At 38.8% G+C, this 13160-nt stretch overlaps 1 protein-coding gene across 1 annotated transcript in view; it reads right to left on the bottom strand.

Annotated features, from left to right (window-relative positions):
- Window positions 1-13160, bottom strand: part of METTL24 (methyltransferase like 24) — a 106938-nt gene that overhangs the window by 55256 nt on the left and 38522 nt on the right. The window contains exon 3 of the mRNA XM_060115333.1: window positions 7784-7923. Within this exon, the coding sequence (XP_059971316.1) occupies window positions 7784-7923 (140 nt within the window). The remainder of the gene's footprint in view (window positions 1-7783; window positions 7924-13160) is intronic.

The raw sequence follows: 13160 nt of genomic DNA, 5'->3' as shown, positions 1-13160 counted from the left end.
AATTTGTTCATTATCTAATCTGGTGTTGCAGATGGACTTGCTGTCCCTAACTCTTCACCCCTTCATCCACACTACTGCCATGCTCATCACGGATGGAGTGTTCTTTCCTGTCCCTTGATTTTTTGGCTTGGCTATGTGACTTGCTTTTTGGAAGAAAGGGACATGATACCAGTCCTGATCCTAGGCTTCGAGCACTTCAAGAATAAACAATGGTTCACTCTTTTGTACCATTATTGTGACAAAAACATACCCTGGATAGCTTACTGGTCTCAGGAAACTAAAAGACATGAAGAGCAGAGGTGTCCCAGACAATCCACTGGCCTTCTATGAAACACAGAGCTGCCCTTAGCCACCTCAGCCTGAAGTAAAGTCTCTCAGCTGAGCCTGACGTAGATCAACTGAAGCTCAGCTGATCTGCAGACATGTAAGCAATAATAATGGTTTTAAGCTACCGAGTTTTAGAGTGGCTTGTTACATAGCAACAGCTAACTGATAAACCTGGCATTAAAGGTATATCTAAGAGTTGCAGTAGATGCTGCAAAGCATTTTTTAGTGCACATATTTATTTCTTTATAGATCAGAATGTTATAGAACTCACCTGTCCCAAGAGATTTTTCACTTAATTGAATTTGTTGAAATTTAAGGAATTCCCTGGCAGTCTAATAATCAGGACTCCATGCTTTCACTGCAAGGGCCTGGGTTCAGTCCCTGGTCGGGGAACTAAGATCTCGCAAGCCGTGTGGCGTGGCCAAAAAAAAAGAATTTTTTGAAATTTAGATGAGCAAAACCTATGTTATCATGGAAACATGGAACCCAATGGAAAAATGGCAGTTCTGTAGCTTTACTAAGAGAACAAAACACTAGTCAAATAAGTACTCATTAAATATAATTTCCATATAAATTTTCTATGTAAAAAAGTAAATGATTTCTCCATGAATTTTCAAAATATAATTTTTAATTAATTAATTTAATTTTTATTTTTAATTTTTAATTATAATGTTTAATTAAGAAAACACTTTCCACTGTAAAACATGTATGTATTTTAATCAAGCCCTCAGAAAATTTTAAGAATTAACCACATAATAGCTGTGTAACTAGTTTTTTTTAGTAAGGCACTATATAGTGTATTGATACGTTTTTAATTTAAACTAGCTTCTTACAATTAAAAAAATAACAAACACACTTAGAAAAATTTAAAGTTGTATATAAGTATATAAAACAAAAAGTAAAAGTTTCCTACCACGAGAATTTTAGCCATCAATTTCCAGAGATAATCAGTTAGCAATTTTTTTGTATCCTTCCAGAGATTTTCTACACATGTACAAGGATTCTCTATTAGAAATATGTCATAAGTACACATACACATATATAAGTTAATCATTAGATGAAAAGGAACTATTTTGTATAATACACTAAATAACATGAAACTATTGAAATTTGTAAATTTTTTGTTATGCTACTTTTACTAAACAAAATCCGTTTAATCTAAATATGTAATATGTACTGTCTTGGAAAGTAATAAGCTACATTTATTTAATCAAGGTCTGTAATTCTTACTTTCATTTATTCAAAATGGTATTGTTACTTCTTCACACTTAGTTTAAATTAGTCAAGTTTGTGGTAGGTGTAAAAAGCAAGAGGAAGAACAAATTTAACATACATAAGTGTTGCAAAAAGTGGCCCAAAGGGGTAAAATCAGGACTCAAATCCAAACCAGGTAGTTCCAAAGCATGTGCTCTTTACACTCTGCCTCACTGCAAGTAAGGGCAGGACACAGAATCATTGAAGGAATATTTGTGAACTTAGGGATCTAGGAAATTGTCAGCTACTAGACAGTAAAACTCCATGAAGTAAAGGGCTGTGTCAATCTTGCTTATTTCTGTATCCCTAGTGCTGAGGAGATAGGTGAATGATGACAGACAAACCCACAAAATGCTGCACTAAGTAAAAGAAAACTATTCGGTAGGGCCTGGAATTCCCAGAATATACAGTACAATATCCAACACAGCATGGAATGGGCTACATTTCACTGACTTATTCACGTTTATTAATAAATGTTTACAGAGCACTTTATATGTTCAAGGCAGTACCCTAGACACCAGAGACAGACAGATAAATTAAACAGGACCCTTGATCTGAAGAAACTCAGACGTAGTACAGAAGATTTTTGAACAAATAACTACAATAAACTAAGTACATGAAAATTATTTTTTATAGCAAAAATGTATTTGGTCCATAAGGAAACTATTTTCTGCTCTTATTTAACTGGAAAGAGAATTCATTGTAGAAAATTTTACTTTATAGAAATTATCTGTCTATCTGTATCTATATATATACATATATAGATATAGATCATGATCATATGGATTTTACCTCAAAGTCTAAGACAGTTGTTCCAGTTCCTGCCATCACAACTGCATTCCAGCCATCAAGAAAAGTAAAAGGGGAGGTGAAGGTCACATCCTTTACTCCTAGGCGCATGGCCTAGAAATTGTACACATCACTTGCACTCATATCACATTGCTCAAAGCTAGTCATATGGCCACTTGTAGCTGCAAGGAAGGCTAGAATATGCAATCTTTGGCAAGGTGGCCACGTGCCCTGCTAAACTCAGGAGTTCCGTTACCAAAGAAGAATGGAAGAATGAATATTGGGGGACAATTAGCAATTTCTACTATAACCCACTTTTGAAATAGTTAGGCTGTTAATACATATATTCAAAGGTATAAGCCTTCATGAAGACTGTAACCTATCCTTCTATATGGCAGAGATAAATTATATAACTCATGCTTATAAATATTATGCTGTATATGTTAATGGAGAGGTTTGAGATCACAAAAACTCTTCAGTACAGAAAGGCCATCAAATCTGAGGGATTTGTTGAAGAAATAGGAAGGGGGCAGATGACAGGACTAAACAGCCAAAGGTAGTAGAATAACAGAGTAACCATTTTTGCCCTCCTCTCCTGATGTCTCAGAGAGCAACTAGGATCCCTAAGTGTGGGTGTGCGGGATGTGCACTAAACAACTCTAGGGGGCACCACGCCTAATCACTATAATGATTATGCAGCAGATAAGTAAAGGTTCTTGAGAGAAGAAATGCCTTTCCCATGTTGTATAAAAGTGTCCCTTGAACTAGCTACAGTGCTGGCAATTGCATCCCCTTCAGTGTTACTGAAGAGTAGAAGGGATGGATGTGGCACTGTTTCAAGTCCTTGGTTATTCTTTTAAAATATTTCTAAGAGTATTAAGGTGACTATCCTTTATGTTCCCTAAGAAGCAAAAGCTCAGAGTGTAAACACATGAACAGATGCTCAAGATCGTTAGCCAGTAGGGAGAAACAAAATAAAACTATAATGAGATACCATTTCACATCTACTAGGATGGCTATAATCAAAAAGACCAATAGGGGCCTCCCTGGTGGCGCAAGTGGTTGAGAGTCCGCCTGCCGATGCAGGGGATACGGGTTCGTGCCCCGGTCTGGGAGGATCCCATATGCCGCGGGGCGGCTGGGCCCGTGAGCCATGGCCGCTGAGCCTGCGCGTCCGGAGCCTGCGCGTCCGGAGCCTGTGCTCCGCAACGGGGGAGGCCACAACAGTGAGAGGCCCACATACCGCAAAAAAAAAAAAAAAAAAAAGACCAATAATAGTAAGTGTTGATGACAATGTGGAGAAATTGAAACCCTCATACATTGCTGGTGGGAATATAAAATGGTATATAACCAAGAGAAATGAAAACATATGTCCACACAAAAACTCATACATGACTGTTCACAGTAATATTATTCATAGTAGCCAAAAAAGTGGAAACAACCCAAATGTCTATCAGCTGATGAATGAATAAATAAAATGTGGTATATCCATACAATGGAATATTATTTGGCAGTAAAAAGGAATGAAGTACTGATACATATTACAACACGGATGAACCTTGAAAGCATTATGCTAAGTGAAAAAGCTAGTCAAAACACCACATATTATATGCTTTCACTTATCTGAAATGTCCAGAATAGGTGAATCTATAGAGACAGAAAGTAGATTAGTGGTTGCCTAGGACTGGGAGACAAAGAGCTGAAAGAGGGTTGGAGGGAATTGAGCGTCAGTGTTACTGGGTACAGGCCTCCTTTCTTGCGGTGATGATAATGTTCTAAAATTGACTGTGGTGACTAGAAACCATTGAATTGTACCCTTTAAATGGATGAATTGTGTGTTATGTGAATTATATCTCAACTTAAAGCTGTTTAAAAAAATAAAGTCAGGGCAGATACAGGGAAAGTTTTTAACTCTCATCACTGAAGACAGAAAGGTTGGAAGAAGTAAGACAATTAGTGTTTTTCCCAGGAGGAGTTTCAGTTGTCCATTCCTCATCCTAGCAGGAACCAGAGAATCTGGCCAAATAATTATCTAGATCTGTAAACTGCCAACTACTAGAGAAGGAGAAATAGGTTTTCCAAAGCATAAATGACATTGAATAGTGGATTAAAATATTTTATAATTATTAATTTTTATTAAATAACATTGCATAAAATGACAAGACTTCATCTAAAATATATTCTTAACAGGGATGACATCACACCTAAAGGGGCAAAAATTGATTCTTGAGGGCCAAAAAAAATCTTGTTTTTATGTCTAAAGCATAGATAATACATATGTTACATAAACAGATATTCGGTGTATCTATAGTATTAAGATTTAATGGGGAGAGTGATTAGGAAAAAAATTGTCTAAAAAGGGTCCTTGGGTCCATGATTTTCTGATTCCTCATTCATATAGAATATGAGCTCCTGCTGTGCTAATTAAACTATTAAAAGATAAAAATTTTGGCTCTGGAGCTCATTCATTCCTCTTGAAATGCTCAGGGCAACCAGAAGTCCCAGATTTTCTGCCTAAGATATTGGCTCTTGTTGCCTAACCATGTATCATGTATCAAATTTTCTTCTGTCTCACATTGAGAATCTGTCTTCAAACCAAATGGTATTAACATGTCAGAGAACTAAAGGAGAGATGAAAAAGATTTACCTATATATTATCCCTTCTCAAGTTTTCTCTTCTATTCCCACTCCTACCCCTGAAATATAATCTTTGAAATGAAGGATAAAAAGATGACTTTCCCAATGCACTTTAGCTACCACCCTCATCCCCACCCCATCTCCCCACCATCACCCCTCCACCTCACACACAAAAAGACTCTCAGGGCAGGCCCCATCTAAAGTCGTGCAGTAGACAATATTATCATGTGAACCCGCAGCCTCTCCTCACATCTCTTCTCTTTCTCTTTCTCCGTAACATAACCTTCCTTTTCAGTGCCTTCCCCTATCTTAATTGGTCTATTCTATCCCTTTTCAAAATTAAAAAGGATCTTCTTTAAATTTTCAACTGAACTTTACTCAGAGTATACTCTCCTAGAAAAATGTCTTTTACATTAACTACAGAATAAAAAGCTTTGATTCTTAGTAAAGAAATTTCAGACATCAGAGAGAAGGTAGAGGTGATGGCTGCTTCAGTTCTTGGGAGTGGAAGAAAGGTAGGACATGGATCAGAAGGAGGGCATTCAGCCTCTGCTTTCTGATCAGTATGTCCTCAGATCCCTTCTTCCTCTCACCCCCAGAAGGCCACCACCTCCCCTCACCTCCCGTTGCAGCTTCATTCATTATGCTCAGGATAGGAATGGCTGCCACAGCCCTGAGGTTTGGAGCACATACTGCCTGGATGTGGGCGCGCCGTGACCCACCTGCCACCTGCCCTCCCCACCTGTCTCAGAGCTATCCCAACACGCCTAAATGCTTGCACCTGAGGACCACTACTTCTTCCCTCAGCATCAACTGAGGTGTTGTCAGTTGGCTATTTACCTGCCCCTGAAGCAAGCAATTCACCTGAGAAGATTCTCAATCCTGAGTAACAGGACAATCAACATAAACATCCACAATCCAAAGCATCCTTTTTTAGGACATAAGAAATATTTTCTTTAGGTTCCAGTTTTCAATTAAGCATTGTTAGGTTTTAAACCAAATGTTGGCACTTAAAATCTATTCATTTCTTTTCCCAGTGGAATTCAACTGCTCCTATCTGCTCTTTACAAAGTTGATTTTGAATAGTGAACATTTAAATGAAAATAAGAAACTACCTTTTTACATGTAATAATCTGAAATCTCACAGCAGAACCACTTCATCTAATGGCTCTGAAGTATAAGGAAAGCAAAAAGGAATGTGAAAAATTTCCCCCAAAACAGCTTTAGCAGTTTTGTTTTACACAGTTGTATGCTTTAAGTGAAATTATTCCGGGGTGTAAAATATTAACCAAAACATAAAGGCAGTTTGGAGCAAGAAAATAGGACCAAGCTGAGATCTCTAATTTGCATGTAGTACTATGCAATTATTTTTATGACCTACTTTCATACATTGTTAATATGATATAAAATAAACTTTCGACTGTCACAAGTTCCCATTCTTTATCCAATCTTGCATCATAGCTGGTGGGCTCCCAGAAAAAGAGCTCTGTTGTAATCAACTGGCTGAGCAACTCATTTCCTAATCTTCAGGCTCCTAGTTTAAACCATGGCAGAACCAGCTTCCCTCTTTAGTCTTCTTACCTCAAGCAATCTTTATGTAGTAAATATATATTTAGTGCCTACTGTGTACCACACTCCACTGATATATATCATGGCTCTTCATTTAACCCATAGAAGAATGTCTCCATTATCCTGAAACTTATTGCAAACTTGTTGTTTTTGTTTTTGTTTTAATCCACAATGACTCTAAGAATTCTTGTTTGGTGAAGTTTGACATCGGTCATGATCCTCTATGCATTAGCACCTTTTGATGGGTCTCCACAGCACCCAAAGTTCAGCTCTGAACCCTGATCATCTAGGATTCTGGGTGGCAGCTGTCACTCATGAGCCTGAATGTAAATCATAGAGGAGATGAAACTTATCGGTGAGGAACAAGCAGAGGACACTTGTGAGGGTCCCCAGTATTTTGTAAAGGACTCCAGGGATCTTGCCTGAGAACCTAACCACACAGCTTCTAGAGTCGATGCAACAGAGTATTCCAAACAAAAATAACCCTCTCCTACCTTTTTTTTGAGACATATATAATTTGCAAATTCTCGGGACTGTTTATATGAATACTGATGCATTTTGTATATTTTTATATAATCTCATTATTTTATATTCACCCTTTTACAAAAAGCTCTCTATATCTATGTGTACATTTAGGTCATTTTCAGCCTGAATAACTGAATATCAATAATTTCCCACAGTTTTGACAAAATCTCATTATTTTCATAGGAGTTCCCTCTTCTTTCTTTTTACAGTGTTAAAGTACACACAGATTTACCATTGGCATTAATCATAAAATAAAACATAAAAACATAAAAATCCAACAGTGGCCATTTGTCTTGGGTCACTCATCATAACTGAGTATAAAATTTCTAATATACTCACTGTTCTTTTTTTTTCTAGGTGCATTCTTAATACTTTTCTGTTTCTAATAGGAATGCTCTAATTAATTCTAGCTGAGAATCACTGGCTTCACCAAGAGGATCATCATCATGCTGAAAATGGAAGTTGTCAACTTACTACCAACAGAATGGGAGACAAAGTGGCCCTGGCCACTGGTGCTCTGCAAGTGCCCACAGTTACATAACAGACAGATGAGTCTGAAATGATGGCAGGAGAAGCAGCATAGCACCCGTTATACCCTGCAACCATTCATAATTTGTGTTGCTGAAAAAGCCTTGGCTGCCTGCAGGAGCGTTCTTTGTTTTCCGCTGTAAAATGTACTTACCCTAAAGAATAGAGGCGGCACTGCTTGTTGCGAATTTGATGAGCTAAGCCAAACCTGTCATCAAGACAGACAGACCAGGGCTTTTTTGAAGGGCTGGAGTCAGTAGCCAGGCTGTCTGTGCTCACGTGATCACACGCAATCTGTAAGGATTGGAAATCAATGTGAATAATTTAAAGCACCGGGTGATAGATGGTAGGTAGAGACTTAACTGCTTTCCCAGTCCCTGAAAACCGTAACGGGAGAGTTATGTCCTTCTCCACTGCTAACTACTCCCCTCCCCAGGGAATCACAAGATTTCTGTAAAATGTTTGGAGGAATTCCAAATACTAGATTATAAGTAACCTCGTGGAGACTAGAGGCAGGTTTGAAGGGAAGTTAAGAACTGCTATAGCCTTGTGCACAGAGCATACAGGGGAGAACAAATCAGGAGCAAGGAAGGCAGGGAGGAAAAGTCAGGAAAGCTCTGCAGAGGTGTGTTAGTCTTGGAGGAGGTACAGAAGTTGACTAAGAGGCTGAGACCAAGAAGGGCATTCCAGACATGGAGAACAGTGCTCCCAAACCACAGAGGTCTGTTACCCACAGCATTCCTATTAGAAGTTGTGAGATATGACCGAGAGCATAGATCTTCGAAGGATACAAGATTATCTACTCTTTATCTCAGGCAGATAAGGTCGGGCCACCATGGTCTGACCAAGCATGTGTTAACCAAGGTAAACAGCTTGGGGTCAAGTGAGACTAATGCATAGTTCCTATTAACAAGACAGTACTCTCTGTGATACACTGGTCCATTGAAATTCCTCCTGGGGGGAAAGGGCAAGAGCCCCAGCCAGGAAGGAGGTTTTCCAGAGCTAGCCAAAGCAACTCTCTTAACTCATCCATCAAAATTAGATAAGAAAACCAAAAGGAACATGTATCTAAGTCAAGTGGAAGGAAGCCAGTCTCTAATTTCAAATGCACATTAAGCAAACATACTTAGTGGGAATTCTGACTTGTGTTTGAGGCTGGCACAGAGTGCACAACTGAGGCTGTTGGAACCAAAGAAAACAAGTTCTGTGGCCAAGGTATTTATCTTACTGAGCAACAGTATTTCCGCCTAATCCCTCAGAACCCTCACAGTCATCATGATGCTCCATGAATCATGCAGCAGCTCTTGCTGTCACATCACAGACAACAGACCACTCCAGATGCAAAGGATGTTTTGAGGTTCATTGCTTTAATGCACTGGAACACATAACAGGGCAACTTTCTTCTTAAGAAGGTACTCTAGACTTGCCCAATCCTTTTATTTAACTGATTTTCCAAAATGTTAATCTGAAAAGAGCATATTACCTGGAGCCAGCATCTCCCTTATTCTTGCTGTAATCTAGGGCTGGCCTGGCAAAATCATCCTAGCACTATCTATCAGTGACTGAGAGAGAGAGCCTTCTGCTAGAATCTGGACATTTTATAGGAAAGCTTAAAAAGTGAAATCCTAAATATTTATCTGTTCTTTTCTTTTGATGAAATAAAAACTCACATTTTAAGGCAAGAAAAATTTAAACATGAAATTTTATAAACCACCACTTGCCTTGTATGTGCAGACATCTTTGGTGAACTTTATGTACAATGCCAATACATCTTTCCCCTTAAAGATAGAGACTGGTGCAGAACAGACTGGGTCAGATGACCTGGGGAGATACTGGGCCTCAACTAATGGAAATTCTTAGCTTAAATACTTACTTAGGACCTTATTAATGTTACTAGCTATATTACTTGTAGTCTGCCTATTTTGCAAGATAATTGTTTCTTGTAGTACTACCATATGTGTGATGGAGCCTTCAATAAAATTAATGATGATTAGATGACTTGAAACAACTGACCAAATATATAGTCCTATAAGATCAAAGATTGTAATAGTGTAAATTTGGATATGAGAAGCAACAAGAGCAACCATTTCCTAGACCATAACAGACTAGAAAGACAGATGGTCCAGAGGCTTTTGACTATACTTAACAGGGCCAAGTCCAGTGATAGCACATTAAGTAGCCTATCAATGAAATCCTTGACTGACCTGGGAATGAGCATTCCTAGTGCCGTGAGACAAACTGATCATGAAATGCCTCCCAAACCTCGGTCAGAATTAAGACCAAAAGGGAGGGGATTGTAGAATAAAGAATGTTGCCCACCACCTAGTTCTACAAGAATCTCATTAGCCACTGCAGTCACTGACCTACAGTACACCCTGAAAGGAATTCAGGGCAAAAATGAGGATGAGACATTCTGCGCTCTGGAAAAACTGGCAGAATAGGCCTTCAGATAGTTAGATATTTTCAGGGGAAAATGTATGAATCCTGTTTCTTGCATCTGCCCATACTTAGAAAAGCACTATAACTATTAACTAAGATACCTGTTCCTTGCTATTAATAGTAACTTTCTACCAAGATGTGTTATTGATTGCACGGACCCCTTTGTCAAAATCATATATCTACTAACCTCCCCTCTAACCTCCTCAGAACAGTCCTCAGAGCTGAGAGACCATCTCCCAGGTAATAATCCTCAGTTTGGCCTGAATAAAATTTTCCATTTCTTTCTCAGATTCACTACTGATTAATTTTTGTCAATATCCTCAACCCAGTATCTTGCTCTCAATACTTCTCTATCCACAACCATGGTTTAAAGAAAAAAGTGATAATAGAAAATGGAATTGAATCTTCTCTCAAGCAACTAGTACAGAACACACTTATTAACTGGATCCATCAACATGTTAATTTGTATAATTCATTTCCTACGATTCTCCCACAAATAAATGGAAATTATGCCTCTGCCTGCCCACTTCTTGCCTCCACTCACCCACCCAAAGGAGAAGCTGCTAATCTAATTAGTCAAAGCTCAACATTCATTTGGCTGGTTTTCACTAGTAGGTAGATTATGATGCCTTCAACCTTCACTGGAACTTGGTTCCACGCCCTGGCTCCTGCAGGCAATTAGTTAAGCCCAGGCAGTTTGGTGGGCCCCAAAGACGTGCCTGGATCTCCTAAGACTGAATCTTTTGTTCTAGGGCAGCTTCCTGGGGGTATTTTTATTAAAGTGGTATGATGATTTATTTATTTATTAAAATGGTATGATGATTTGCTATTGTTTCTTTGTATGTACTCTCCCTAAGAGCCTCCAAAAGACAGATCAGGAGACGGACATTCTCAGGTACTTGTTCATCGTACCCTCCCAACACCATTTAAACCTAACTCTAGCCTCTCCCACTGCGTTTCTCAAGGTGTGGCCCACCTACATTCTGATGGATGCGGGAGTACTTAAAAATGCAAATTCTTGAGTCCCACTCCATTCTATAAAATCAGAATCTTTGAGGCCAATGCATGTGAACATGCATTTTAATAAGCTCCCCCAGGTGATTTTTAAGAAGGTGGTCCTGTGAGTTTCCTGGCAACCTTTTGTAAAGTCCCACTGAAATGTTCCAGCCTGGCCTCACCTGTGCCTTAGCAAATTAAGGGAAGAGCCTACACTTGGGCCAGAGCTTTCAACTGAAAACAGCAGCCTCTTCAACCTCACCCCTAACAAAGGGCCAGAGAGGCGGCCCCTACAATTAGCCAGAGGCCCCCAAGAGTCCGCTAAGTATTAATGGTCAAGATTCAGGCCTTTGAGGTTCAGCTGCTCCTCCACTGAACCTTGAGGAGTGGGGTTTTATTCTATTAAAGTTAACACTTTAAGCATTTCTTCTTCTTCCACAGACTTCAGCTTACACAGATATCCCTATTGGATATCTTTTCCATTCAATCTCTGCTAATGTTCCCCTTTCCTCTCCTAGCTCAAAAATAGAACAGAGACGTTTTTCCATTTTAACCATTTATTAGCCATCTCATTTATAGACATTAGCTTTTGAAAACAACTAGGAGTAAGGACTCAGTAAAATGCAGCTCCTAAAAATTAATTAAATATTGATTTTTCAAACTTTCTTGTTAAGATTTATGGCCAGGGCTTCAATGAACTCTCTTGTGAGCAAAATCAGCGAGGGCAGTAACTCCTAGCTAAGCTCTAACTCAGGTAATTATGGGTTTTTTTCCTCCCTCTCTCTAATTCCCCTTGTAATTTTAGCCATATAAACAGAATTAAGCCTGGACAAAGGAAAATAGACTCCAGGAAAAAATGTTTTCTGAAATGCTTTTTAGTTATTTAACTTGAAGGGATCTAATTTATTTTCATTTCATTTTGTATCCCAAAAGTCTGAACAGCATTTCTGCCAACCCATAAGTAGAATCTGGCAAAGGGAGCCCTTAAATTTTGGGGACTTGGCAAGAATCGCTTCAATAATCAAACTGTATGTTAATGAAATACATTATTTTGAAAGGTAAAATATCAAGGAAAGAGTTGTATTTTTGTTGCTTTTATCCCGGTTTCTGTGTGTGTGCATGTGTGTGTAGCAGTAAATATAATAGAAACTATTGTTATAAATTTGTAAAATCTGAATCTCTAGATCCATAGGTTCTTATGTCATTCTTACAATCAGTTACATGGGTAGATGATTAGATAGATAGATAGACTGACTTTAAAACGTATTTTTTCTTTTTAAAACAGCAACTGTTGCTTAGATTAATTTTGTACTGCAAGCCATGCTTCCTGAAGGCATATGGTTCGGGGGTTGCCATAAAAAGCTGGATCTGGAGCCTTCCTTTACAAAAGAGCACTGGGTTTATGATTTAACTGTTTCTTGTTAGCAGCAGTGTATCGTCTACTCCAGAACTCAGAGATGTAACCATGGCCTTTCACATTAGAAAACAATACCTAGTAAAACTGAGCTTGATGGTATGCCCACTCTACCCAAATACCTTGCTCTGTGCTTCTGTTCCCAAGCTCCTTTGGCCTGGGGAAGTTTACCCACCCCATCTGTCCACCCTGTTAGAGAACACACAGCTCTCTTGCATCCTAGCCGTTCACCACTGTGGGGGCGGGTATTTAATTCAGGTTTGACATTCCAGCCAGTGCCTAGCACAGCGTCATACACAGAGCAGAGGTACTCAACAAATGCCTGCTGAATTGAGGAATGAATAAATCAACTGATAAACATATCAAATGCTAGGCCTTGCTGTACAAGCTTGAACACGGATTTGAGGGAAATATATATATATATATTAAAGCAGTGTAAGAGGGTGGAGGTGGAATTTGCTTAAGTACCTACAGAGGGGTTTTTTGTGGGGGGGGTTTCCCTTGCCCATTATGACTCACTACTGCTAACTATGAAAATTTTAGCTAATAGTGACTCTAATATTCTGCCAGCTTTGTAGGCTTTCACTGTCAAGATGAGTTCTAAATGAGGCATAAGCTCCCAAAGCAGCCAAAAACTCTGCATTACATAGACAGGGGGAGGGAGCACTGGTCAGTAGGATTC

Source organism: Mesoplodon densirostris, chromosome 12, assembly GCF_025265405.1.
Source record: "Mesoplodon densirostris isolate mMesDen1 chromosome 12, mMesDen1 primary haplotype, whole genome shotgun sequence".
In the NCBI taxonomy this organism is placed as follows: domain Eukaryota; kingdom Metazoa; phylum Chordata; class Mammalia; order Artiodactyla; family Ziphiidae; genus Mesoplodon; species Mesoplodon densirostris.
This window is presented reverse-complemented; position numbering and strand designations above follow the sequence as displayed.